General features: G+C 40.7%; 2 protein-coding genes across 2 annotated transcripts; one reads left to right on the top strand and one right to left on the bottom strand.

The window, feature by feature from the left end:
* Nucleotides 1–5,001: 5,001 nt before the first annotated feature.
* Nucleotides 5,002–10,320, top strand: LOC307260615 (rho GTPase-activating protein 24; the record flags this gene model as incomplete). Its single annotated transcript, XM_080040889.1, has 9 exons — nucleotides 5,002–5,062; nucleotides 5,759–5,872; nucleotides 5,977–6,184; nucleotides 6,274–6,406; nucleotides 7,034–7,107; nucleotides 7,520–7,641; nucleotides 7,991–8,225; nucleotides 8,978–9,937; nucleotides 10,083–10,320. Exons 1-9 carry the CDS (start codon nucleotides 5,011–5,013, stop codon nucleotides 10,318–10,320), a joined length of 2,136 nt encoding a protein of 711 aa, XP_079897015.1. The 5' UTR covers nucleotides 5,002–5,010.
* A 2,103-nt stretch (nucleotides 10,321–12,423) lies between these two features.
* On the bottom strand, nucleotides 12,424–23,822 carry LOC307261001 (putative monooxygenase p33MONOX). Its single transcript, XM_080041437.1, has 9 exons — nucleotides 23,699–23,822; nucleotides 21,581–21,710; nucleotides 20,626–20,684; nucleotides 18,709–18,884; nucleotides 18,337–18,451; nucleotides 17,939–18,066; nucleotides 16,904–17,010; nucleotides 16,348–16,526; nucleotides 12,424–15,053 (listed from the first exon to the last, which is right to left on the bottom strand). The coding sequence occupies exons 3-9, from the start codon at nucleotides 20,648–20,650 to the stop codon at nucleotides 14,839–14,841; spliced, it is 945 nt and encodes a 314-aa protein (XP_079897563.1). The 5' UTR covers nucleotides 20,651–20,684; nucleotides 21,581–21,710; nucleotides 23,699–23,822; the 3' UTR covers nucleotides 12,424–14,838.
* Between the last annotated feature and the right edge of the window lie 3,267 nt (nucleotides 23,823–27,089).

The following is a 27,089-nucleotide window of genomic DNA, read 5'->3' as shown; positions in this document are numbered from 1 at the left end:
GCAGACAAACAGGTCTGTAATGGCAAAATTACAAAAGTTTGGTTTTTCATTTAACCTTTCATTTTTGCAGTGTTTTAAACACAAATAGGTCAGACAGGTACAGAGGCTGATGCTGAGGAATTTTCTTTTTCTGCCATAACCTTTTTGGTCATGCGTCATGACCACCCACTTGTGGGCCTTCGCCTCGATAGAAAATTCAGTCAATTACAAGACTGGACAAAAGTGTATCTTCTATAGTGTACAACAGTACTGTAATATTATCTCTTTGGAATCAAATCTGCAAGGGGTTCAGGTAAGAATGATGTCATTAACTACAAGAAATGCCACCACTATGTGAAAATGTATGTCTACCCACTGACTGTTACTGGAGCAGAAACAGAATTTTTACCAAAACATGGAAATTATTCAAAAACTAGGATTATGGTAAATGGGAAAAGTATATAATATCTAAATAGAAATGTTTAAAAACTATTTATTTGGTTTCCTTTGTCTGTAGGCCTATCACCCAAATAGGTCAAAAATGACATTATCCCTGTTTGGTGTGAGAGAACTTAACTGACCTGCACAGTGAGTGTCCTGACCTAAACCCCATCCAACACCTTTGGAACAAACTGGCGCGCCGACTGTGTGCCAGACCTTTAGACCCGATAGCAATGTTGGACCTCACTAATTGGCCGGTCTTGTGAAAATCCTGAAACCAGAAGCGTGGAGGCTGTTTGGAATAATATGTTCAGCGGTTATACATGTGGCTGTAATGTTCACATGTCCACACACTTTGGGTAATATAGGTAGGGGAGACCGGGGTAAGTAGGCACACGTTTTACTCTAGTGAGAATTGCTCATCACCTAAACATCTTCCAATAGTCATTCCTACATTAAATTGAAGGTTAAGGTGATGGCTTGAAATGTGAACCCCTCACTTTTTCTAAATTATTGTAATAAAGAAGAAATTTACCATCAAAGACACTCTAACACATTGTGACAACCAACCCCATCAAGGGGTCGGTTGTCACACACTATGGGGTCGTTTGTCACAATGTTATCTTATGGGAAAAATCTTAAAAAGGAGGCAAGAAAGCAGAACTACATTTGAAAGTTTAATTTCATTGTCAAGTTGAAAAATAGGCCTACATAACTTTATGCATCTTAACACAAAATTAGCAAGGAATTAACAAAAAGGAAATCCATATTAAGACCAACCTACTGTATGTAACAACATAAAGAACAAAACAAATAGGTCTAACAATAATAGCCTACTCAACTCAAGGATACACACATTCACTATCTGAGTTACAGTGATGGCAAATGTAGGGTCTGCTCACTCTAAGCAGAGATTGTGTGCCCACTGGTTGCACATACAACACTTCTCCCTTACCTCCCCTGAACGGGTGCTGGATAACGTTTCCATACAAACCAAACACAAACTATCCTCTTCATCCTCCTCCTGTCTCTTTCTCTTCTGTCTCTTCTTCCCCAGCTGGGGTGGAGTGCACTGGGGTGCAGTAGCCTTGGCAACTGGTCTAGTTTGGGATGCACTGGGTCGTTTTGATTTTGTTGCCCTTTTTCTCTTTTGCATGCTAGCTGCCTTTCCTGCTAAATTCTCTCCTTATCTGGGGTGTCAGTGAGGATACAGCTTGACATTTTATTTTGTTATTGGGTTCCTTTCCTGGCTGCACCCTTTGGATAACATGTGACAACCAACCCCCCAAAAAATGTGACGACCAACCCCAACTGGAATTTATTGCTAGCATCAAGGCCAACAACCATCTGACAACTAATTAGCTTGCTAAAAACAATCTAAACTATAGCTTACCCTTCACACTTTTTTAGAGTAACAAGTGTTTCGTTATAAACCCATTGTGTAAAAGCCTAGAAGAAAAATACTGAGGAGCTAAATATTTTCAATTTGACATGAAAAACACTAACAGTCCTCTCACCTCAAATGCAGCAGTCTAACTCCAAGGGAGACTATGTAGGTGACCTCTGATCCCAGTTGTGGATATTTACATACCAAAATTTAACAGACAGCGCCTTCTGGTTCCGAGATATAACTATTGTGACAACCTACCCGTGTGACAAATTACCCCGTTCTCCCCTACTGTATGTGTTGTGCAGTGGTGTGCACAGAGGTGTGCAGAGGGGGCAACCATGCACTGTCCTTTTAGTTTTTAGTTTTTTTATTCAAACTAGTGTATTTAACCTGTTGGCTAATGGTACTTCTACACAGTCCCTTAGGCCATATGGGGGCTCAGGTTGCTCTCTATTTTGACCTTAGGGCAAAAATAGGACAAAAATAGGATAAAAATAAATTGATTGATTATGACTATAGAGGCACGTAGCACACTGGTCCCCCTCGTTTTTTCATCTGATGTATGTGTGTGTGAGTGTGTGAATGAATTAATTCAAAACTAATATGCAATCCAATATCTGGGGTCATTCAACACACCCCTGCCTCACGACCCCAGTTGGGCCCATGTTTGTTCGCATGGAGTAGGTGCCTTTGTCCATTTTTCACCCCTGCCTCTTAGAGAGTCTGTGTATTTTAGCCATATGTTAATATTAGATTTGTTATATTGATTACTAAGCTCTAGCAATATATACTGTAAACTGTATTGTACATCAAGCCAATAAGGCTTATTGAATTGGACTGTATTGAGAGAGAGAGGTTCCCCGTACTTTAATTGAGTTCAAAAGTTGACCAGACTGACCAGCCTCTCTCGCTTTTATGTCCACTTGAATCATGGTGACAGTGTGTGTGTGTGTGTGTGTGTGTGTGTGTGTGTGTGTGTGTGTGTGTATGTATGTATGTATGTATGTGTGTTTGTGTGTGAGTGTGTGTGTGTGTGATTGTGTGTGTGTGCTGCAGCAGACCATACTTCAGCAGCAGCAGAATTTGAGCCAGATCATCTCTCTCTCCCTCTCTCTTTCTTGCCTTCTGTGCCTCTCTCTCTCTCTCTCTCACCATCAGCTGTGATTACTTTGGTAAAACAGGGCTGCGTCGCAGAGAACCAATTTTCCTAATGCACAGCAGTCTCACACACACACACACACACACACACACACACACACACACACACACACACACACACACACACACACAGAGACAGCATGGTTATTGATGAGGTAAATGGGGAGGGGGGCAACGAAGGGGCACACACACTATCGGGAAATGGAGTGAGAGAGAGGGAAGAGCTGGACAGGGACAAAGAGAGGGACCACGAGAAAGACTGATAGAATGGAATAAGAGACGGACAGAAGGAGGAGAGGAAGAGGATGGCGAAGAAGTGGACGTTCAGATGGGTAGAGTGTGTTCTGCAAACGGAGCGGGACGTCCCGTTAAAGAGCCAATAAAGCAAAGGACACAGAGGGACATAAGGAGAATGCACAAGGGAATACTAAAATCGTCTCTCTCCTATTGGACCATGGAGTAGGTTGATTCCATGGCCGAGAGAAAAACGGAAAAACAAGAAAAACAGCAACATGTTCCTTCAGGATGGTTTGAGATTTTGTCATCCGCTGCTGAGAGCAAATACGGAGAAAGAGACAGGTGCTGATGCTGTGTCTCATGAAATGCTCCAATGATAGGAAGCAAAGTCAGGCACCTCACCCCTTTTAGCGGACTGGAGACAGTTTCGAGTTAATGGGTGTGAACGGGTACATTCTCCTCAACGTCTGTCCCCATCATAGCATCCAAAGGACAAATTCTTCTGGATGTGGACATCAATTATTTGAAGACCTTTTTGGTAAAGGCTGATGTTTAAGGGGAGTTCTATCAGGACCTACCAGAACATCCTTTCTGAAGAAGTTTCTACATCGAGCAACTTGGAGCATTTTGAGCGCTGCACGTGTGTGTCAAGATTATTTTTCTCACGTGTTGAGCTTTCTGTCAGGAACTATTCAGGAAAACCAGTTGGACATTTGTATTTAAGTTGTTCTGTAGAGATGGCTCTTGTGAGGAGGATGCTGGAAGAACTACATACTGGAAAATGTTAACTTTGCCCTAAAAAATCAATTGCCTGCAAATGTCTTTGCATCCAAGATGCATCCTGATGGAGATGGGTCGGGGGAAAATATTTAAATGCTAGTCCAAGAAGATTAGTACTTTTGCAGGGTTGGGGCTTTGTCCCATTTTCCACTTTGGACCTCTTTTGAAGACTTTGTATCACCCAATAACTTTCCACAAGAATGTGTTTACCAGGAACTGTGTCTGAAGGTGTGTTCCTGTCTCCAAATATCTCCATTTAAGTCTTGGTACCTGTTCAACACCTCCCATTGAGGTTATAATCTCTCTGTAAAGTCTTACATTTAAGACGTATAAAGAGGAGGACTCTTTATGATTGGATCTCCCAAAAACATTGTTCTTCGAGGTTCTGAATCCATCATGAACCTTTCCACAAGGCTTTATGTCCACGCCAGGAACCTCTTTGAAAAGTTAAAAATCTACAAAGAACTTTTGGATCCTATATTCTCCAGGCAATGTCTCTACTACAAACCTCTTGGAAATGTATTTTTAAGGCTGAATTCCCTATACTGTCCAGGTTTAAATGTTTAATCTCCCCTCAACATCTTCAGGCTTTCAAACTACCATCCACCAGGACCATCTTTTTAAAGTTGTTGTAAAACAATATACACCAGTTAAACATCTAGCAAAGACCTCTATGTAAGGCCACACACCAACAGTATACTGCATCCATTAAGGTCAAATATCCAGGAACTTGAGTCCTTATTATCCAACAATAATTCCAAGGCTTTTCTCCAGAGGAACAACTATGCATGGCCATCCATACACCAGGATGATAGAAAATTAGAGCTTTCAACACTTTCTCCAAGTCTTGTTAAAACCAGGGAGTTTAGGTGGTGAAAGGGACTAAAGACTATATTCTAAACGTTACACCTATTTTTGTGCACCTCTGCTGTGTCACGACTCTACAAAAAGTTTTCACATCGTTGGATGGAAACTGCACTGAAGATCTACAACCGTTACCGCAGGAACTAGAGTGCTGCAGCAGCATGGGACTCAGCTGCTTCAAGTCCTGGAAACATGACAGTACAGGCCGCAAAGGTGAGACGCGCGCGCACACACACACACACACACACACACACACACACACACACACACACACACACACACACACACACACACACACACACACACACACACACACCATCAACATACAATTAGCTAATCCCTTAAGGGTGTGTGTATGTGTGTTGCCCTTAAGTGACATTTCTGAAATGCTGACTCAGGGTCTTTATGCTTCTATCGGAGGTGACTTTGTATGTGTATATGTACGTGTGTGTGTGTGTGTGTGTGTGTGTGTGTGTGTGGTTCATACATGTACGTATGTACAGTATGTGTGTGTGTGTTTGATGTGACTTTGAGGAGGACAGACAGTAGAGCATGATGGGACATGGGGGAGAAGAGAGATAAGTTTGATTACGATCCCCTGCACCACATAGAGATGAAGATAGGGAGATAGGGTGGGGAGAAATAATGTGATGTGTCTTTGCCTCAAGTTGTTGTCAGTTGGGCCAGCATCGGATTGAGCTGAATAGTACAATTTCTTTTTTAAATGTGGCAATGTTGAGAAATTGATCAGACTTCTGTGCCCCCCCCCTCCTCATCAGTACAGCAATAGCTTTGAACACACATTTTGCAATGCATTCAAACTATACTACAGCAGCATTGTTTCATTGTATTCGTCAGTTGTGAAAGACTTTAATCTTGAATAAAATATCCATGTTTGTGTTTCTACAGGTAACAGAGACGTGTTGGCCAGCCCAGGCTCTTATTTCTTCCTATCTAACAGCGCCGGTCAGGGGGACGAGTGGCTGAAGAGCCTCAACAAGGGAGTCTGGATCCCTTTCACAGGTACGCCCTATAGACTGTGATGCGGACCAGACAGTGTGCTACTATTGTTTGTAATTGGATGAGGTGGACCCATAGAATCTCATTGAAATCTTTCTTCTTTGCAGGAGTCTTTGGACAGCGTCTGGAGGAGACGGTGCTCTATGAGAGACGTTATGGGGTGCGTTTGGTTCCTCTGGTGGTGGAGCAGTGTGTGAACTTCATCCGGCAGCGCGGCCTGTATGAGGTAGGCTTGTTTCGCCAGTCGGGACAGGCCAGTCTGGTCAAAGAGCTGCAGGAGGCTTTCGATTCCGGGGAGAGACCGTCCTTTGACAGGTACAACCCCTCCAAACTATTTCCTGATCACGTTGTTCTACAAAGGGGTTTTGTGACAGAAGTTATCTTGCTTTGTGTTTTGATTGCAGCAGCACAGACGTCCACACGGTGGCGTCGTTGCTGAAGCTCTACCTCAGACAGCTGCCGGAGCCTCTGGTTCCTTACAGTCGCTACCAGGAATTCCTTCTCTGCGGTCAGAAGCTGTCGAGTGACCGAACATTGGTAACTGCAGTTCTGTACACTACATTGTTAATCAAGTTCTTTGTCATATAGTTAACACCCACTGGAAATGCTGTCTTTGCTGATGGAGCATGGTTTAAATTCTCACTTTAATGCATTAATGAACAGTGTATCAGTGCTGGGTGAGTTTACAGGTGCAGCAGAACTCACTTATGACTTTACCAAACCACACCCAATAGCCACTCAGCGATTGGTCAGAGATGAAAGAAACTCAAAACTTTCAACAGCAAATAACTGTTTTCAGCCCGGTGTAAAGTTAATCTTGAGTCAATGGTGGGTGATGTCATCTTGAGTAACTACCTTCTTGTCGTTGAAGGCCACCTTAGCTCTATATTGTCCAAACAGGATGGGTAGACAACGAGCTTCACAATCCAGATTTTGTACTACTAGATGACACCAAAATACACCTTTATACCTTTAAATGACATATACATTGCAAGTAGTAGATTGTATAACTTTGACTTCCTTCATAAAAGGTATGATGAAAATTATGCAATTTAGGGAGAAGAAAATGTCTGCCTCCCTTCTTACCTTGTGTCTTTGCTGTCATCCTTATTCTCTTTATCCCTTCCTGACTCCAATCCTACTCTTATTCTTATTTCCATTCAGGGTTTGGGTGAGTTGAGGAATCTCCTTCAAGAGTTGCCAGTTGCAAACTTCAACCTACTCAACTTTATCTGCCAGTAAGATCCCTTTTACCCTCTTATTTTGACTGACAGGCCAGGTTTCCCAGGTCTTGCATTGGGAAATATTAATTTGGTTAAATTCAATGAAACTTTCTAAATTATGGCAAATAATGTTTGGTTCAGGCTTTACATTCAAATCAGTAGCAAGTAAGCAGGCAATTGTAACTTGTGTGCTGTCTAGGTGATTTTATTTTTCTCCATTTTGCCTCTCTGGCCCCATATTTCAGCCTAATTTCAACGTCCCCAGGCCCTGTCATTGCAATTATCTACATGTCAATTTAGAATTCAAACTCAATCATGAGTTTTTTTCATCCTTCAGTTTGACAAGAAGAACATTAGAGAAGACATTGCGAATTTGTGTGTGTGTGTGTGTGTGTGTGTGTGTGTGTGTGTGTGTGTGTGTGTGCAGGTTTCTAAATGAGGTCCAGAGTTACTCCAGCAGTAACAAGATGAGTGGGCAGAACTTGGCAACCGTGTTCGGGCCAAACATCCTCAGAGCCAAAGCTGAAGACCCGCAAAGCATCATGGGAGGTATAAAGACAAACTGGCCAACAGCACCATATGAATGATGAATTATTCCTTTTTGTTTCAAAGTTAATGGTCTGTGGTAATAAATTGACATAGTTTTGTCTGGGTTGTCTGGGAAAACGTAGTTTGGATTTCAATTTCACATTAACAAAAACCTATTCCATCAAAATAATTTGAAAGATTTTGTTCTCTTAAAGTGTAAATATAGTGGCTTATATTTAAGTTGTTATATCTTAAAAAATATGCGCAATTTTTTTTTCCACAATAAAAGTTTCATATTGCTATTTATTTTAACCACCAACCAAAATTGTTCTTTAAATATTATCTTAATTTCCCTATCTATGTCAAATAGGTGCAACACTGGTCCAGGTGCTGATGTTGGAGCTGATCAGAGAGCATGAGTCCCTCTTCGCCAAAGTCCCTCCATCCATCTTCTCCCGTTCACCTCGAGGTCCTCGCGGATCACCAAGTGCTCTGAGACAGTCTCACCTCCACCCGTCACCCTGCCTCCGCCAGCTGTCCATGCCTCTCATTGCAGAGCGCTCCAAAGAGCCAGGGCAGCCCAACACAGACACACAGAACCCCAGGTACAACATCACTTCAAAGCTTCACCATAATCCAAACCCTCACATCGTCGCACACACACATCTCCAAAACAGGTGAGGGGGAATATTGACATGATTTAAGCAGAACGAGACAAGGGCACGTTTTGCAGCCCATTTACACACCAGGCGGCAGTTCGATCTTTGGCTCTTCCTGTTGTGTCAAAGTGTCCTTAGGCAAAGCACCTTGCATGTTAGCCTGCTGTCGTAGTTGTGTGTGTGTGTGTGTGTGAATGGGTAAATGAGAGGCTGGGGGATCCAGAGGCGTTCCCAGGCCAGTGTTGGGATATAATCCCTCCACCTATTCCTGGGTCTTCCCCGAGGCCCAGCTGGACGTGCCAGGAAGTTTTAACTCCTCCCTAGGGAGGCGCCCTGGGGGCATTCTCACAACATGCCCAAACGACCTAAACTGGGTAATTTCTATGCAAAAGAGCAGCGGCTCTACTCATAGTTGACTGAGCTTCTCACCCTTTCTCTAAGGGAGATGCCAGCCACCCTTTTTGGCTGCTTACCCGCAATTTATTTATTTTCGGTCATGACCCAGCCTTTATGACCATAGGTGAGGGTAGGAATGAAGATTGACCGGAATGTCGAGAGCTTCGCCGGCTCAGCTCTCTTTTAATTGCAATGAAACCATTTATTAAATGTTGTTATGGTGTGGTCTTAAAGTGTCTGAAAATTATTTTAGTATTATGATAAAAAATAATCTCTAATCTCCTTTTCGTTGCCTTCTTTAGCTGTATGTACTCCGCTGCTGCCAAATCAGACTTATCCTTTGCCCAGAAGAGACTCTTCGGTCATCGCTACACCTCCTCCCACCCGGAGAACTGCTTCTACCCTCTGCCCTCCACCAGTCAACAGCACTCTGAAGGACACAACATAGAATATCACCAGGACCACGATGGAGAAGGACCATATCCTGCAAACATCCAAGCCTCTACAAGCATCATCCAGTTACAAGACCCCCAACCAGACAGCTCCAAGCCCAGGGCAAGGCTCATGGGCTGGACATCCGCCATGCCAGACCTGGCTGATGCAGGTGCTAGTTTCTGGAGCTCTGGTGCAACTGGGGAAAATGGGGCAGGTCCTGAAACAGCCAGCGGAGGCAGCAGTGATGCTCAGGAGGACAGCACCCTTTCTGCCTATGACAACCTAAACATAGGGTCCCAAAGTCAGGAGATGGAGGGTGTCACTGTTGGACATCTTGACATCAGTGATCTGGGAAGCCATATTGAGACTTTTGAAGAGTTGGTAGAGCTAGAGGAACTTGGGCAGACACGGGAATGCCTTTTTTCATGGTCTTCCTGTGATATTCTACCATTGGACGATAGTAGTGATACGATTGGTGCGGTTACTCCTTGCATGTCACCAAAGACACCTAGAAGATCACCCTCAAGTCAGGTAGGAGAAGAGGGAAATGGTGATAATGACGATCATGAAGACAATAGTGACAATTCTAAGAATGATGAAGAAGACAATAATGATATTGACTATGTCCGACACCCTACCTCCCTAGCCTCCTGTTCTGTAATCAGTCAGAGCCCCATCAGTACAGGCAGCTCAGAGGTGTTCCTCCCCTCCGGTCCTCCAGACCCCCAGAGGCCTGAGTCACAGCCCATGGACGCCCACTCACTCCTGTTTGAGCTAAGGCAGCAGATGGACCAGCAGAGGGCTGAATACCAGGCCAGAATACAGAGGTGAGACACCAGCACAGACTATTGTAAACCTTAAGGATCAATAAAGGGTAAAAAAAGTGGCCTTTTTCTTCAGAAGTGTGACATATTGCTAGCCTTTGTTGTCTAAGCCTTTGTATGTACTGTATGGCGTATGTGTTTATTGCAGGTTGGAGCGCTGTAACGATGTACTGGAGAGGCAGGTGGTGGGACTGCGGGTGAATCTGGACCAGCAGAAACGCAGTCAAAGCGTCGCTGAACTCAAGATCCTCAACATGGAGCGAGCCAAGGCTGACGCAGACCTCCGCAACACCACGCTGCAGAGGGAGATGGAGACCTTCTTCCAGATGTACGGAGAGTTCAGAAGAACAGGAGACCAAGCCGGAAGAGGTGGAGCGAGTCTCTGAAGATGGATAGCAAGTTTATGTATAGATCGGAGGGAGGATATGACAGGAGAGGGAAGGTTTGTTGCACTGAGTTTAAGGTGAAGGATGGCTGTATTATCTGAGTTGATCATTGAGGCAGACCATGAGGACTTCAAACCCTGCATGAAAACAGTCAGGGCAAGACATTACATAAGTTCTAGTGAGTGGGGTGTTGGATTTGTGTGCTGGAGCAGTGTCTCCCTATTTTATGCAAACCGGACCAAGCTGTGTCTTTCCCAGAAGCCTGCAGTGTTCAACATAAAGCCAGGTTTAGTTTGAGAAACAGAACTCCATTCTGAATTGTTCCTCAACATCTAAGAGCTAGAAGAGTAATGGAAACCAAAAGATAGTCCAGACAACCTTCAAGATGACAGGACTGTTGTACTACCCAACACTACAAGACTGTTGTTGGGTTGACAACCAACACAACTGATAACAAGATTATTCCAGTTGAAGAGAACTGGGATTTAAGTGCATGATGCCAGAAATCCAGACCAGAGGCAGTTGATATGAGTCATTCTCTCGTGTCTACATAAAAAAGGGGACAGTGGAGCTGGTCTTTGCCTTCTTTCAAGCCATATAGTGTTGCTGCCACCCCCCTTCCCTGGCCTGATCCTATTTGGTATTGCTCAGACTGATCTCCAACACCAAACACACCCTATTTTTGGCTACAATAAAATCAAACATGATTGACAATGGTAGCACTGGGAATGTTTACAACAAGTTCAAGATGTGTTTCAGAGCGGACCAAACCACATTAGGCAAACCATTGTGACTACCCAGTTACAACAGTGATAGGAACTGAAGACATGGATTGCCTTCTTCTGACAGAGGGATTTGTTTTTTATCCCAGATCTCGTAAATGTATCTAGGTCAGGAAAATCATAGCCAAAGTAATCATATCAGACTTCTGAGAACTTAAATAACACCTTTGAAACATGGATGGAGAGACATCTCACCAAATGGGACTAAATGGAAAAGACAACCATATGAATACCATGTGGTAAATTCAGACAATATTTCTCAACTCTGCATTGTTGCAACTAGCACTGTAAGGACTAGTCTTTTTACATATTTACTAACCACAAAATACACTGTATTTTCTTTTTCTGCAAGTGATATTACGGTTACTGTTTAATGACCTAATAGCTGGAGCAAAGAGGAACAACTTTGATGTGTAGAGACTAGAGAATCAGAGTGAAGTCCTGACTTCTGGATGTGAACTGGATGCACTATCCTGTCTAGTTGTCTTTGGATGATGGACTTGTTAGACATAAGAAGCGATCTCTGAACCAATGTTATGTTTTTCCTACCGACTGCCACACCGTTTTGCCATAATAGGATAGTGGTTGCTGTTCGAAATATTTTTTCCTGTAATTCCTATGGACTGAAACTGCACTCCAACAGAAGCAAATATGATTTTTTTGTTTTTACAGTTTAAGTGCCAGTCATCACAAAGGCAGAATGTGTACAATTTTCTTTTCAAACATAAAGATGCCAGATGTCATGTTCACTTTGCATGAAGACAATTTTACAATTAAACACTCATACACTTAACCTGAAAAATAAACGTTAACTCCTTGTTCCACAGGTCTGAATCTTTTCAGTGCATTTGTCAGCTTTGAGCTTGCATGTGTACAATGGGGCTGGTTGACAATAAAATCACAGATTATCAACATTAATTCATAATCGCTGAGGTTTAATGGATCACTCAGGATGAGAACAACAATCTTACTCATTTCAGTTTTGTCTTACTTCCAAATGTTGCTATTCAATGTGATGGCTCAAGTTTGGAGGATGCTCCTCTTAGCCAAAAGCTGATATCAACCAATCAAAGACAGTATGCACCTTTCACTGTGGAAACGGTTTTATCTACACACAAAGTTAAAAGTGTATTTTTTTGTAGATAAACCTGACCTTTATTCATAAATGCCTATTATAATGAATCATCAAAAGATAACTGTTGTTACTGGGGCTTGAACCGACACTCTTTTAAGGATGAAACTAAATTATCATCAACATTTAATCCGGTGCAAAATTATTATTATTATTTTTAATATAATAAAGCACTGAGTCATATTGTTTTCTGATGAGAATGTAACATTTATTCCCAAAAAACCAAACTGTTTTGGCAAAGAAAAATCATCTCTACAGAGACCGTATCAAAGAAATCAAAGAAAATGTCTCTTAACATCACATGGGAAATGTGTTGAACAGATAAACAGACACATGACATTCAGTCTTCACTACAGTCACACTACCACACAATGGAGATTCAGATGTGATTCTTCAGTTTGGGAGAGATTTAAAGGGAACAGTGTCACACCTTAAACACAGAGCACTTCTGAACACAAACATAAAACTTTAACAGAAAAACAGTCATATTCATTTAATATTTACAGACAGCAAAGTGTGTGTTTTCTTCTGGGTCCAGTTTTAGGAATATCCACACAAGTTAGTGGGAAAGGGAAACCAACAAAATATTGACCAACAACACCACAGGAGAGTTACAGGTTGCAAAAGACTTGGAATTGAATTGTACACGCCATTAAATGAACATATTCGTCCACTGATGTTCCACATGACACATGGAATGTACTATGTATGCAGCACACATAATTCTGCCAAAAAAAACAAAAGTGCAATACTAATGACTAATAGTAATCATCCAGAAGCTGCGTTTCATGTATTGGATGAATCAAAACTTCACACACACACACACACACATTATCTTGCAGGAACCTAGCTTTGAAAGCCGTTCATTATTTTAAACTCACTGCAGTGTCTAAAATCAAACCCTGTATTTCAGTAATCTCCTGTTATCGTAAGGCAACATGTTTTCTCAGGGAGTGCACTATGTTTCCTATAACTGTGAAACAAATGCAGTCATCTTTAAAATAACCACAAGCAAAGGTGTGTCTGAAAAGTTCTTTACATTTTTCTGAGTGACACAAGGTTTCTGCAGGATGCGGCCAAAGCGCACACAGTATTTTTTAAGTACTGTGAAACTCATCAGAAACAGAAATCTTCCTATATGACCGTTGGTTTAAACAGTTTTTTTCTCTCTCATATAATCCATTATCAGCGAGTTTCTCATGGTCACAGGTTTTTTTAAACACACACCAGGTGGGTATTCCCTTCTTCTGATCCAAAAAGGAACTAAATCTGTTGCTACAATATAAGATAAAAAATACAAATCTATACATTAAAATATCTCAAACAAAGAAAGTGTAAAGCAAAACAAATAAGTGGAATTTATCAGTGAACAGGAGCCATCCAAATTTCCAACTTTTCCTGAGACAATTATTTTTGTTTGTTTGTTCTGTTGGTTTCATTTGTATTTAACCCTTAACCCTTAAGCAATTTGTTAAGACTTGTCTCTCCCACTCTTCCTAATGGATTGACCCTTTGAAAACACAAAAGGGAACATTTCAGAAAGGGATGTGAAGACTATTGACACTAAAGCAGAGCAAATTTTTTGCATTAATTTTTGAGAAACTGTAACACAGGGAGGTTTAGGTTAGTATGGGATAAAGTGCATCTACAGGGGATCATATTAAACAAGGATCTCTATCATCTTCGCCTTCAGCTAGACAAAGTTACAGTCAGTCAGTGACCTGCCAGACTTGACTTGAGCCCATATTCATGTCAGCATGCTGCATCTAGATGTAACATTTTAAAAGTGTAAAGGATGAAATTGTATGATTTCGCATCCAGGAAACACATTGCCTCTTCATTTTTTTTATGAATAATTGCTTCAATGGCGAACAGTCCAATCAGAATGTTGAAACTGCTGTTAAAGGTCCCATGAAATGGCTTTTTGTTATGCCAGTCATATTCAAACAGACTGAAAAATGTACACTGATTGTAGCTGCTTCCCTGACAGAAAGTAAATTGAAGGAGAAAAAAAAACGGAAAAGAAAACAAGGGTTATGTCATCAACTATCAGTCATTTGAGAGTCTGGGAACATGCCAAAGTTCAGTGTGGCAAGGAAAAAACATTCAAATGATAATACAGGTTGTAAACAAACCATCAGTTAAGCCATTTAAGCTAATTTGCTGTATTTTCTGGTTAGCACATCTGAAACGTCTGTAGTGCTCCCTTCTTTTAGAACAGTCAGGAATGAGTTACTGCAGTAATTCAGGTCAATAGAAAGTCAGTCTGCAAACTGTGACGTAGCTTTACAACAGATTTAGGAAGTAAATTGGTTTGTACTGTTGCTGCTGCTATCCCAGATGCCAGGGCTTAACTTGTTGAGTACAGCATTATTATTACACAAGGGAATGAGGTACAAAACTACAAAAAAAAACAGATTTATCTTTAAGGACAAAAGGCAGAGCTGCAGAATTCAGTTTCTTGGAGGGTTAGAGGACTTCATGGTGTATCTTATAATGAACAATAGATAGTTTAACAGTTATGAGGCTAGTATTATTTCATGGGACCTTTTGCATCCGAGGTGACTTCATCAACGGGCCTTGACAGATGTGGTGTGTTCCATCTTAGAAGCCAGAAGGCGTCAGGATGTTCATGTCTCTGGGCTTGAGCTTGTGTGGTCTCGCTCCCTGCCTTCGACCCTCCATGGAAGGGATCTCCATCTTGGGAGGAGCCGCAGCCTGAGCGGAGGGGTTGTCAGCCAGCCGTGTGCCCTGGGACTTCATCACCTCCATGGGGGTGGGCTTATGTGCGCCGCGGTACGCCTGGATCGCAAAGCCAGCTGGGAAGAGAGAAATAAAAACTTTAAACAAAATGGAACATATTTTGTCCTCAGCTTTTTTACATCACATTGCTGAATTCTGACAACAGTCATTCAAGCTCTATGAAACACATTAACACTTTGTCTAAACTCTTTAATTTATCCAACCTAATACTCAACTTAAGTTATATTTAAGGACATATATTCAGTTAAGCCCTCTATGATAAACTGAGAATACCCTTGTTAAATTAAATATGCGTTCAAAATCCTGAAATGTTTCGGAGCACTGATGAAGCTACATGTGTTTGCACACCTCCAAAACTTGTGGAAAATAAAGAGAAAAATACAATACAATAAGAGAAACAAATATTAATAATCTTAAAAAAAATATCAAAACCGGCATGATGATCCAGATGTAGATGAGATTTAAAGAAAAATACCTCTGTAAAGCCATAAACTTTAACAAACACACACACACACAAAAAAAAAAAAAGAAGCAAAATCGTGAACCCTTATCGAGTGAGAGAGAGAGAGAACAGTGAAACAACAATGCACATTGTCGTGAGAAAAAGTAAAGACTTAATTTCTCAAACTAAATTCCAAATTTCTCCAAAATGACCTACCCAAAGTCATCCTGGAAAAAAGATTTTGATAGTTCCAAAGCTGTCTGAATCATTCCTCATGTGAAAGTCCAAATGTTCCTTCTCAGCAGCAGTCGGAGATCTGCATGTGAACTTGTCGTATTTGACTTTTATGTCAGTGGGACGCAGAAAAAACTCCCTACGTCACTATTAGCAAAAGCCAATAAGTGAACACACTCACGGTGTTTACAGTCAGTCTGAAGGCCATTTGTTCACTTATTAACACACATTTTGGCTTAAACTGCTATCAACAACATAACAACTATACCACCTTTTACAACTAAACGTTGTAAAAGGTGGTATAGTTGTTATGTTGTTGAGTTTACCCTTAACACTTGGACAAACAGAGGGGAGGCTTGTAAGAGCCCATAATGTACAAAAACAAAATGTAATAAAGACCATTATGCAATAACTGGTCGATAATATAACTAAATGCTTTGCACATGACATAATTATGTTGTTGTTATGTTATAATGATTTTGCTCATAATTTGAAAACTTTGGTTTACCAATTACATTATGGAGCGATACAAATATTTTTACTATGAAGCATTGTACAGAGCTATGTATTGGTAGTTGTGCCTTTTCAGTTTGCTTAGTTTGTGGTTGGTTAAGTAAATAAAAAGCCATTTGAAGTTGGGCGCCAACAAGCCTACGCGAGTGGGGGTTGTTTACCTGTAGTTGGAGGGTCTGATCCCAGGTCAGAGGTGGCCTTCTGGACGAACGGGCGCGGCCCAAAAACATTCCACCTCTCCACCATTCCTCCTCCTGCTGCTGTCACGTCTCCTCCTCCCATGTCCACGCTGCTATTGGAGCTAATGCTGGCCTGTGAACCTGTACTGCCAAACCAGCCCCTACACACACACACACACACACACACACACACACACACACACACACACACACACACACACACACACACACACACACACACACACACACACACACACACACACACACACACACACACACACACACACACACACACACACACAGTGAGTAAACTAGATTATCAGTTTTTCACATTTTTGGGTCAGGATGGACCGTCTCTTCAACAGGATTTAGGTCACAAGAGAGTGTATACTTGGTGGGTGTGTTGATGTGTTTGTGTGTGTGTCTGTGTACTGATGTGTTGGTGTGTTTAGGTGTGTGTGTGTGTGTGTGTGTACTGATGTGTTGGTGTGTTTAGGGGTGTGTGTGTGTGTGTGTGTGTGTGTGTGTGTGTGTTTACCTGCGCTGTTGTTTGGGGGAGGTTTGTGGAGTGGTGGATGGAGTGGACTGGGTAGAGGAGCCGCTCTGCCGCTCTTCTCTGGCCTCCATGCTCTGGATCTGCAGTTTCTAAACAGCAACGACAAAACAGGTTTTAGTCTTTAGAAGTACAGCAAGGTAGATTCATTTTAATTAACCAGAATTGTGGAATGGTCATTAATCAATATTAAGCAGTCAACCTTCAAAACATTTATTTAGTGGCAAAGAAATTGTGATATCATCTTTTTAACCTGGCTTTTCCCACAATGCAACATCATCCTGTCAGGCATATGTGGGAAAAGCATAGAAATGTAACCATATATTCCTTGTAGACACACATAGCGTTTCAACTACCTGTTATTTCTTTAAATGCATCGATCTGTACTCAAATCTACACTCCATCGCTACTTTACAATACCCATATATCCATGCTATTAATTATGACAGAAACTGATTTAGGATGTCCCAATACATGAAGTCAAATGCAGTATGCCAAGAATCTCAAAAACTGAATCCTACCAAATTTGGTAGCATTTTGCAATGTAGCATTTTGCAAAGCCATCATGCATTTTGGCTCTTTCACAATCCACTGCAGCAGAAGTGACGTCACATCAACTGAGCCGCCAATAGAAAACTACCAGTGTTGTGACGGATCAATAAGCAAAAGAGTCAAGTTCAAGGCGCAATGTTATGACATAATAGTGTGTCCCAATAGTATGCACACTGCATGCAAACTATGTACTTTTATGGAAACTGCACTATGTTGTATATGCATGTATATCACATTTCACTGCGTCACGTCTACCTGAAGCATCTAGCCCATGACAAATACCCTTACATTTTTTTTGTTTGTTTTTAAGATATTTTTTGGGGCATTTTCACATTTAATAGAAAGTAGTAGTAAGCTAGGAAGCAAACCAGAAATAATGACATGAATGATGAATGATTTAACCATTCAGCTACCAAGGCGCTCCCAGACTCTTGCATTTTTTTAGCAGAGGGAAAGAGTGTGTCTTACCTGGAGTGATTCTGGAATGCGGTGGTGGTGTCTGGTCTCCTCCGCCGTGAGGCCTTTGTGTGGAGTGTAGCTGGTGTCGCTCAGCCCCGCCCGCTGCTCAAACTTATACATGCTGTCCTGTGTCTGCTCTGAGAAAAGACAGAAAGGAATGGGTTTAATAACAGTTGAAAAAAGACAATCTATCTTTCAAATATTGAAAAATTCAACAACATCACTTTAAATGTTGCTCTAAAAATGTGTTAAAGGACTGTGATTTTGTAATTTTAAAGTTTTTTTTTGTAACTTACTAAAAACCAAGAATTTCTCACTTTTGGTATGTTCTTTAAAATACGCAGACTTTCTTGTGATGAATTCAACTTAAATAGTGGATGTTATCATGTTTAGGAGGTGTAACTTACTGGTGATGAGAGAGTTCATGATGATGGAGGAGGCTTTGGCTTTCACTACGGTTGGTGTCCTGGAGAAGGAGCCTTCAGGTACAGTGAACTGAGTCACTGAACCACTCTCATCCTCCTGGGGGGGGGAAAAAAACATCATTATTATCAACATCATCTACACACTGCATAACACTCTTCCGCTTGGTAAAAAAAAATCAGTTGTGGGGCTGCTAGCGGACACAGGCAAAGCACTTACATTGCACTTCTTTTGATTTAAATTAATACTAGATACTGTTTGAAAATATTTTATGAAATGCGAATTAATAGAATTTTCAGAAGTGTGTGTGTGTGTGTGTGTGTGTGTGTCTGTGTGGTTGTGGAGGCCCTACTAACCTCAGCCAGCTTGTTGAACCTCCTCTCTGGTATGAGCGGTCTCCTCCACAGGTTGTTGATGGTGATGTCATGAGGGGGCGTGGACATGGGAGCCTCCATGTTGTCATCGTAGCTCAGGGCTCGCCGGGTCATGCCGATGGGAAGCTTCATGCCGCCCATGTCCGGACCCTCTATGGCTGAAGAAGACACAAACAACCATGGACACTTAAACAACAGCTTTCTACTTACTTACTGCCAGCATTTCACTCAAAGCTGCACATTTAATCATGGGATTTCCACTTAAAATTTGAGTCAGAGATTCTGGAAAACTGTTCATGACAACAAACATTTTCCAGAATCACTGACTCCACCTTTAAGGAGAAGGAGCAACATCATGACCTTATAAAGCCTTTTCAATAATTTTATAAAAACAATGTGCTGAAAACCGAGTGGATAAGAACTTGTATGATGAGTTATTATTATATTTTATATATTTATTATTGAAAATACAAAATAGCAATACTAAATTGATCCTTATGGCACGTTTTTCTCGACCTGTAACTTCAGCTTAATATAATTTTTCATGAAGAGCTCCATTGTTGTCCAAAAACACATTGAGGTCCACTGTTGCACATATGAATACTCAGTAGAAAAACCAAATAATGTCAATAGTCCCTCATAAAAGTGCCCAGTTGTTAAAGAAAAAGAGCTTTTCAAAAAAATGAAAAAATATATTTGTGAGACATTTTATAAAGATGTCTTCAGCAGAAGCATTTAATCATTGGGTTGACGGAAAGAGTTCAGGGAGGGGCTAACAACTTATGCAACGAGAAATGCCAGCCTCATGATTTAACATGTGCCTTGGGAGTCAATTGATATAAATGTTTGCCCCCCTACAGCGCGACACAAACCTGCCAGGGGTTCCTATTTGCAAACTGGAGCTGCTCACTCATGCACACTAGTTAGGACAGTCATTAAAACGCCTCACCAGTTGGCACGTCTCCCAAAAAAACCTTCAGCTCAATAACGTTAGGTTAGCCAATGAGGATGTTCACACATTTTTTTAAGTATTTTTACTGCGCAGGGGTTTGCTGTTGTGAAGTAGCTGCTGTTGCTTGAAGCTCCGGTTTCATGCAGCATTGCTGTAGCCATGGGAATGGGCCAGTAGTGACAGATATTAATAGATACTAATAAACATCCAATGATTTAGTGGGACTCGTAGTGTGAATGTGGGATTCTAATCACCGCTTACATGTACATGTCTGTCACTCAGTTTTTTTTACTATTTGCAACTAATCCAAAGTTGAAACAAGCATGGTGCCTTCAAGTTGAAAATCAGGGAAATCATACTGAAGGCTTTAGTGAAAATATACATAGGCTAAGTAAAATAACCAACTGAATCAATGTTTTAGGAAGAGGTAAAACATTAAGGTGGGGCATGAATTTAAAGATTAAACCATCAGATAATACACTACAGGTCCATGGTTGTTGGATAAGGTTGGATGAAAAAAACTGTTTTTTATGTGGAGCTGGCTTCGGGCAATGGGGCATTGTCAGGTTGAAACAGGAAAAAGGCGTTCCTCCCACTTCAGCTAACAAAGTAAGGAACACATTATGTTCTAAAATATCATTGTGTAGCATTAAAATATCCCTTCCCTCGGTACTTAACGGCCCAGCCCAAACCATGAAAAGCAGATAAAGAACAAAAATGTCATGACCTTTGCTGCAAGAAGCACAACTACACAGAAAATGGGGAAAAATGTATTCTACACAGGACTCAAAATTGAGACATTGAACTGAAGCAATAGTTTTGCTAGTTTTTGTCTTTTGTTTCTACATTTGCGATCATGTAGTTGCAACCGGCATGTTAATGTCACACATTTTGTGTCAATAAAGATTTAAGTGGAGAAGAAGAAGAAGAAGAAGAAATTGCGGTACCTGGTAAGTCCCTGGAGCCAGACATGATTTCAGTAAGACAGTGAACAAGTTCGACCAAGCTGGAAAAAACAAGACAAAGAGAAGATTCTGGATTATTGCATCTTCAGGTAATTAAAGGTGGAGTCAGCTATTCTTGAGAGAACGCTTGTTGTCAAAATCAGTGAATTACACCTCTTGATCTACTACCTGTCTGCACTGTGTGTGCTGCTAAAAACAAATCCAGTTTTAATAAACAGTCCTAGGCGCTGTAAAACGGATGTAAACAAAGCGGGCCCACTGAACATGACCATTTACAGAGCCTCAGCCTAGGCTGTGTGTTACTGCCACTGGATTTTTTTTTGAGCGCACACACAGTATGTACAAGTAGGTTGCGGGTCGTGAGGAGATATTCCCTGATTTTGACGAAAAATGTATTTGACAGCAAGCAATCTCCAGAATCGCTGACTCCATCCTGATAACTGAAACACAAATGTCAATCTTCCACCCTCCTCTTAATCCACAGGTCTCAATAAATAGTATCTACATATGTCAGAGTCGGGCAGCGATTAAGAATAAATGTGGAGTTAAAGGGACACTGTGTAAAATGTTAAGTAATTAATTAGCTCAAATTAATATCTTCATTCATAAATATGTCCTCATTGGTGTGAAATCACCTCTGCCAATAATCGGAATTATCCTCCTGAGCGGAGAATTACAAATATTAATGTTACATTTTGTCCATTGAGCGGGCAAGTCGTATGGAGGAATCCATGTTTTTGGAATGTCATCAGGTGCATTGTTTACAATGTAGAATTGTTCTTGTCCTTGAAGGCCACTGTAGCTTCGGTTATTATTCAAAAGGGGTGGGGTTACCCAGGGAGCGTTGCATTCTAGAACTTTCTAGAATTTTCTAGAACTTTCTTGATGATGTCACATTACACAGTGTCCCTTTAAATAAAGCCGATGTTGAACTAACCTTCCTGCTGTGTTGCAGTGAGGTAAAGTGGCTGGTGAAGAGGCAGCAGCAACAGTTACGTCTGTCTATATGAGACACAAACAACCCTCTGGCAATGCATTGTGGGTGAGCAGCCTGGACAGGGAAGCACCTGAGGAGACGGGAGACACAAGGTCAAAGGTTAACAAACGGTGTGACAATCTCAAATGTTTTAATATGGAGCCAAACCCTTGTAACGGGAGTAATAACATTTGTTTGCTCTTTTTACATAATGTATTTTAAAAGGTGGAGTGTGTAGAATTTGGGGTTTTATTTCCTAGCAGATTTTGTAGAAAATAACTATAATATCCATAATTATGTTTAATTTAGTGCATAATAGCTGATTTTTTTTTTTAGAATTATTATTTTTTTCCTTAGAAAGGGTCTCATATATGTCCATATTTCTCCATACTTTGGACCAAGGCCTTGTCACCGCCATTTTGGAAGTGTCATAGTTGGAATGTCATCAGGTGCATTGTTTAAAATTTAGAATTGTTCTTGTCCTTGAAGGCCACTGTAGCTTCTGTTATTATTCGAAAGGGGTGTGGTTACCCAGGGAGCGTTGCATTCTAGAACTTTCTAGAACTTACTTGATGATGTCATATTACACACTGCACAGTGAATTTATATCTGATATATCGTTTTAAAGGGACACTGTGTAACATTTCAAGTAATGTATTAGCTAAAATCAATATCCTCATTCATAAATATGTCCTCATTGGTGTAAAATCACCTCTGCCAATAATCTGAATTATCCTCCTGAGCGGAGAATTACAAATATTAATGTTACATTTTGTCCATTGAGCGGGCAAGTCGTATGGAGGCATCCATGTTTTTGGAATGTCATCAGGTGCATTGTTTACAATTAAGATTTGTTCTTGTCCTTGAAGGCCACTGTAGCTTCTGTTATTATTCAAAAGGGGTGGGGTTACCCAGGGAGCGCTGCATTCTAGAACTTTCTAGAACTTTCTTGATGATGTCACATTACAGTGTCCCTTTAAATTCAAATATAATAACCAGTTGTGGTGGCAACCTATTTAGAAAAAAACTCAAAACATTTTGCAGATTTATCCAAAAATAAAGCGGTTAGGAGAAAATATTTGTATGTAAAATGTAGCCTATAATCCAATACAGATCGAAATAGATAAAGTGAACATGTCTAACAAATTGAATGGATATTTGTGTGTGCCTGTGCGTGTGCGTGTGCGTGTGTGTGTGTGTGTGTGTGTGCGTGTGTGTGGTAGGCTCTTGGCTACAAAGCGCTAAGGCAACACTGCTTGCTCTCTGTTGTAACAAAAGGATGACTGGATTATTCCAGAGAGGATGATGGCAGACAGACTGGATTACATAAACCCATATACTGCTGCAGCAGCGGTAGGGGCGCTGCATCACACTGACCGATTTATGCTTCAATATAAAAGATCAAATTGAACTCTAATAGTTAACATTTTCACTTTGAATGAATGAATAGCCTAAACGATTAGATAATAGATACAAGATAATATCTGTGTGAAATATAGGCCTATGCACACGAACACCATTATTATTATTCGGTAACAAATATATACCATATGCAAAAAGTGTTTTGAAACAGATGTAATTCCATGTATCCACGACAGAGGCCACAGCCTCGTGCAGACAGAACTCCACTCAGCATTTTAGAATGAGGATAACATGGTTTATTACTCTCTGATGCCTTAAATATTCACTTGACACCAAGTTTAAAAACAAAAGCTATCTAATTCACCCAAGAAAATCTATTTTCAAGCAATTCTAACGGGATATTCGTGCACTTGGCGGAATAAGGAAGACAGCTTTAAAATGTAGATTTGTACAGAAAAATCCCTGTCAGTGTATTTTAAATCTTCCCGAATTGAGGAATGGCTGCTTTGCATTCGTAAAATATGAAAGAAGAGTTATACTATGTATACAGGTCAACCGAGGAGCGTTGTATTCTTAAATTGTCTCTTTTATTAGTGTAGTTTGGTGGGTAGCAGATAGCGGAACCAGCCTGAGCCGGTGAAGGGCAAGATGCTTAACAGATGCCGACAAAAGAAGATAGACATTAATGTGAGATTCCCGATGGATTTTGTATCTCACCGGAGGAAATGGCGACTTCAGGCCGACGACTGAAACATCGGTGACCCTCCAATGTCGACTGGACCGCTCAGAAAACGACGGAATTGATCGGTAGCACTAGCAGCCATTATTGTGTCAGATAAATAATAGACGCTCACAAGATGGAATGGTACAACTACGTGTCCTATTCTCGCTGTTCATCGCGAGAGTAAGATGCCCGGACACACACACACGCGCGCGCACGCACGCACGCACGCACACGCACACACACACACACACACACACAAACACACACCGTGTTAGCTCTTGTGTAAATGTTTATTATACTAGGCTATCTATGGTGTAAAATGAAAAAAGAGGCTATTTCTCTCTGCATTGGAAATAAAAATAATAAGATTATCACAGACATAGCCTATTAATATTTGCATCCACGTACAATATTGATGATACAAAAAACAATGTAATGAAATATTGAAGCATTTGGTATTTCCCCCCACCAGATGTTGCAAAATATTTGAATTTGTCAATGCAAATTATAATAGAATAATAAATATATTTAGAAAATCTAAAATTTAGAACTCAAGTTCAGAGACAAGTTTTCCATGTGATAAGCATATTTCTTTAATGACTTCGGGAGCTTTTATTTACCATGTGAAGGATACAAATAAGTTAAGGTACACCTGCAATATTTTTGGGGAATTAAAAATACAGGGGAATGTATGGGTTATTGTTATTGTGCAGTTGTGACTATTTTTCCTAAATAGTCGATGCAAATGACAGTCAGTATAATGTTCAAGTCATCAACCGTTAAAGTATGATTCAAATTGTATTGAACAAACCTCCAAATGATAACAGTATTTTAAAAAAAATAAAAAACTCAAAATGCACCGTTCCAAATTGTTATGCACAACAGAGTTTCAAAACATTTTATAGGTTGTAAAGAAATAAAAATGGTCATTTGTTGAATTTGCAGGATGTGAAGGTCATATTTAGTGAAATCAAAAGCTATTTCAATCAAAAACATCTTAACCCATTGATGACTATGGCAATCTAGGATGCATGTCCTTAATGCCTGAGGGTTTTCTGAAAAAATAGTACGAATTGTCAAGTCTACCAAAACCTTAATATCTAAGCCTGTGTAGCACATAGAAACATGAAATAAAATACATTTAAAAGTTAAGGTTCACAGGTTTTATTTAAACATGCTCCCTTAGCGCTTACAAACCTACAAATATTTCTAAAAATCGTCAAAATTAGATGAATTAGAAAATTATTAAATATTGTTAATAAATAGATGCAATGTGTTGTGTGATTTTCGTCAGTAGACTATAGTAGACCTTGATTCTGCGCACCAAACGCCACTAACTGTTCTGTCGCCGACATAGCTGGCGTATTTTTTTTATTATTTTGTTTTATTTTTTTATTTTAATTTTTTTTGATTGACATGATTTTCGGCAAACCACACAACTTTTGGGTGGTCACGTGATCTTCAAAAAATCAACAAAACCCACCTCATGTGTATTTGAACCAATGACAGTGCATTCTATGCTGGGAATGCCATGAAAATTAGATAAAGTAATAATGCTGCGCGACGCAGCATCAGGCAGGAGAGCCAATGTGGCATCGCGCAGCAGCCGTCATCAATGGGTTAACAGGCCAAGTAACATGTTAACATAGGACCCCTTCTTTGATATCACCTTCGCAATTCTTGCATCCATTGAACTTGTGAGTTTTTGGAGAGTTTCTGCTTGAATATCTTTGCAGGATGCCAGAATAGCCTCCCATAGCTGCTGTTTTGATGTGAACTGCCTCCCAACCTCATAGATGTTTTGCTTGAGGATGCTCCAAAGGTTCTCAATAGGGTTGAGGTCAGGGGAAGATGGGGACACACCATTAGGTTCTCTCCTTTTATGCCCATAGCAGCCAATGACACAGAGGTATTCTTTGCCGCATGAGATGGTGCATTGTCATGCATGAAGATGATTTTACTACGGAAGGCACTGTCCTTCTTTTTGTACCACGGAAGAAAGTGGTCAGTCAGAAACTAAAAATACTTTGCCGAGGTCATTTTCACACCGTCAGGGACCCTAAAGGGGCCTACCAGCTCTCTCCCCATGCTTCCGTCCCAAAACATGACTCCTCCTTGCTGACGTCGCAGCCTTGTTGGGACATGGTGGCCATTCACCAACCATCCACTACTCCATCCATCTGGACCATCCAGGGTTGCACAGCACTCATCAGTAAACAAGTGAAAATGAGTCTTCATGTATTTCTGAGCCCAGTGCAACCGTTTCTGCTTGTGAGCATTGTTTAGGGGTGGCCGAATAATAGGTTTATGCACAACTGCAAACCTCTGGAGGATCCTACACCTTGAGGTTCGCGGGACTCCAGAGGCACCAGCGGCTTCAAATACCTGTCTGCTGCTCTGTACCGGCATTTAAGCAGCTGCTCTCCTAATCCGATGAATTTGTCTGGCAGAAACCTTCCTCATATTACCTTTATCCGAACGAACCCGTCTGTGCTCTGAATCAGCCACAAATCTCTTCACAGTATCCTACGATGATCACGCTTAAAGGCCTACTTCACCGGTGGGAATATGAAGGTGTATTGAATTCTGAGATCCTATGTAGTATAAATGTGCAAAAAAAAAAAAAATCGGTTCATCCTAGCCTGAGAAAAGGTAGAAAGAGTGTTTTTTTTAACCATATATTAATCTTACTGTGACATCACAGTAAGATAAATATAGGGTTAAAAAAAAAATACTTTGTAAATATTACTGTGATGTCACAGTAGGAGAAATCACAGTAATATTTACAAAGTAAGGTTTTTTTTTAACCCTATATTTATCTTACTGTGATGTCACAGTAAGATTAATATAGGGTTAAAAAAACACTCGTTCTGCCTTTTCTCAGGCTAGGATGAACCAATTTCAATTTTTTTTGCACATTTATACTACATAGGATCTCAGAATTCAATACACCTTCATATTGAAACCGGTGAAGTAGGCCTTTAAGTTTCCGTGAAATATCTAATGTTGTCATACCTTATCCAAGGTATTGCACTATTTGACGCTTTTCGGCAGCAGAGAGATCCTTTTTCTTTCCCATATTACTTGCAACATGTGGCCTTCTTAATAATGTGGAACGTCCTTCTTAAGTAGTTTTTCCTTTGATAGGGCTCACACATGGCAAACTAATTATCACTGGTGTATGAGATTAATTTCAATGATCCAAGGCACCCTGAGACACAATATCATACATGAGTTTAATTGAAAAACAAAACATTTAAAGTGTATGACACTTCAATCCAATTTGCATAATAATTTGGAACACGGTGTATGCTCAGCAACAGGTCATAGGTGGCATTATGTCTCCACCTAGCGGCTGCCTCAGGTACAGCAACCTTTTTGCCT

This window comes from Ammodytes marinus (assembly GCF_949987685.1).
Source record: "Ammodytes marinus genome assembly, chromosome: 14".
In the NCBI taxonomy this organism is placed as follows: domain Eukaryota; kingdom Metazoa; phylum Chordata; class Actinopteri; order Uranoscopiformes; family Ammodytidae; genus Ammodytes; species Ammodytes marinus.
The sequence above is the reverse complement of the archived record's forward strand: the minus strand, read 5'-3'. Positions and strand labels throughout refer to the sequence as shown.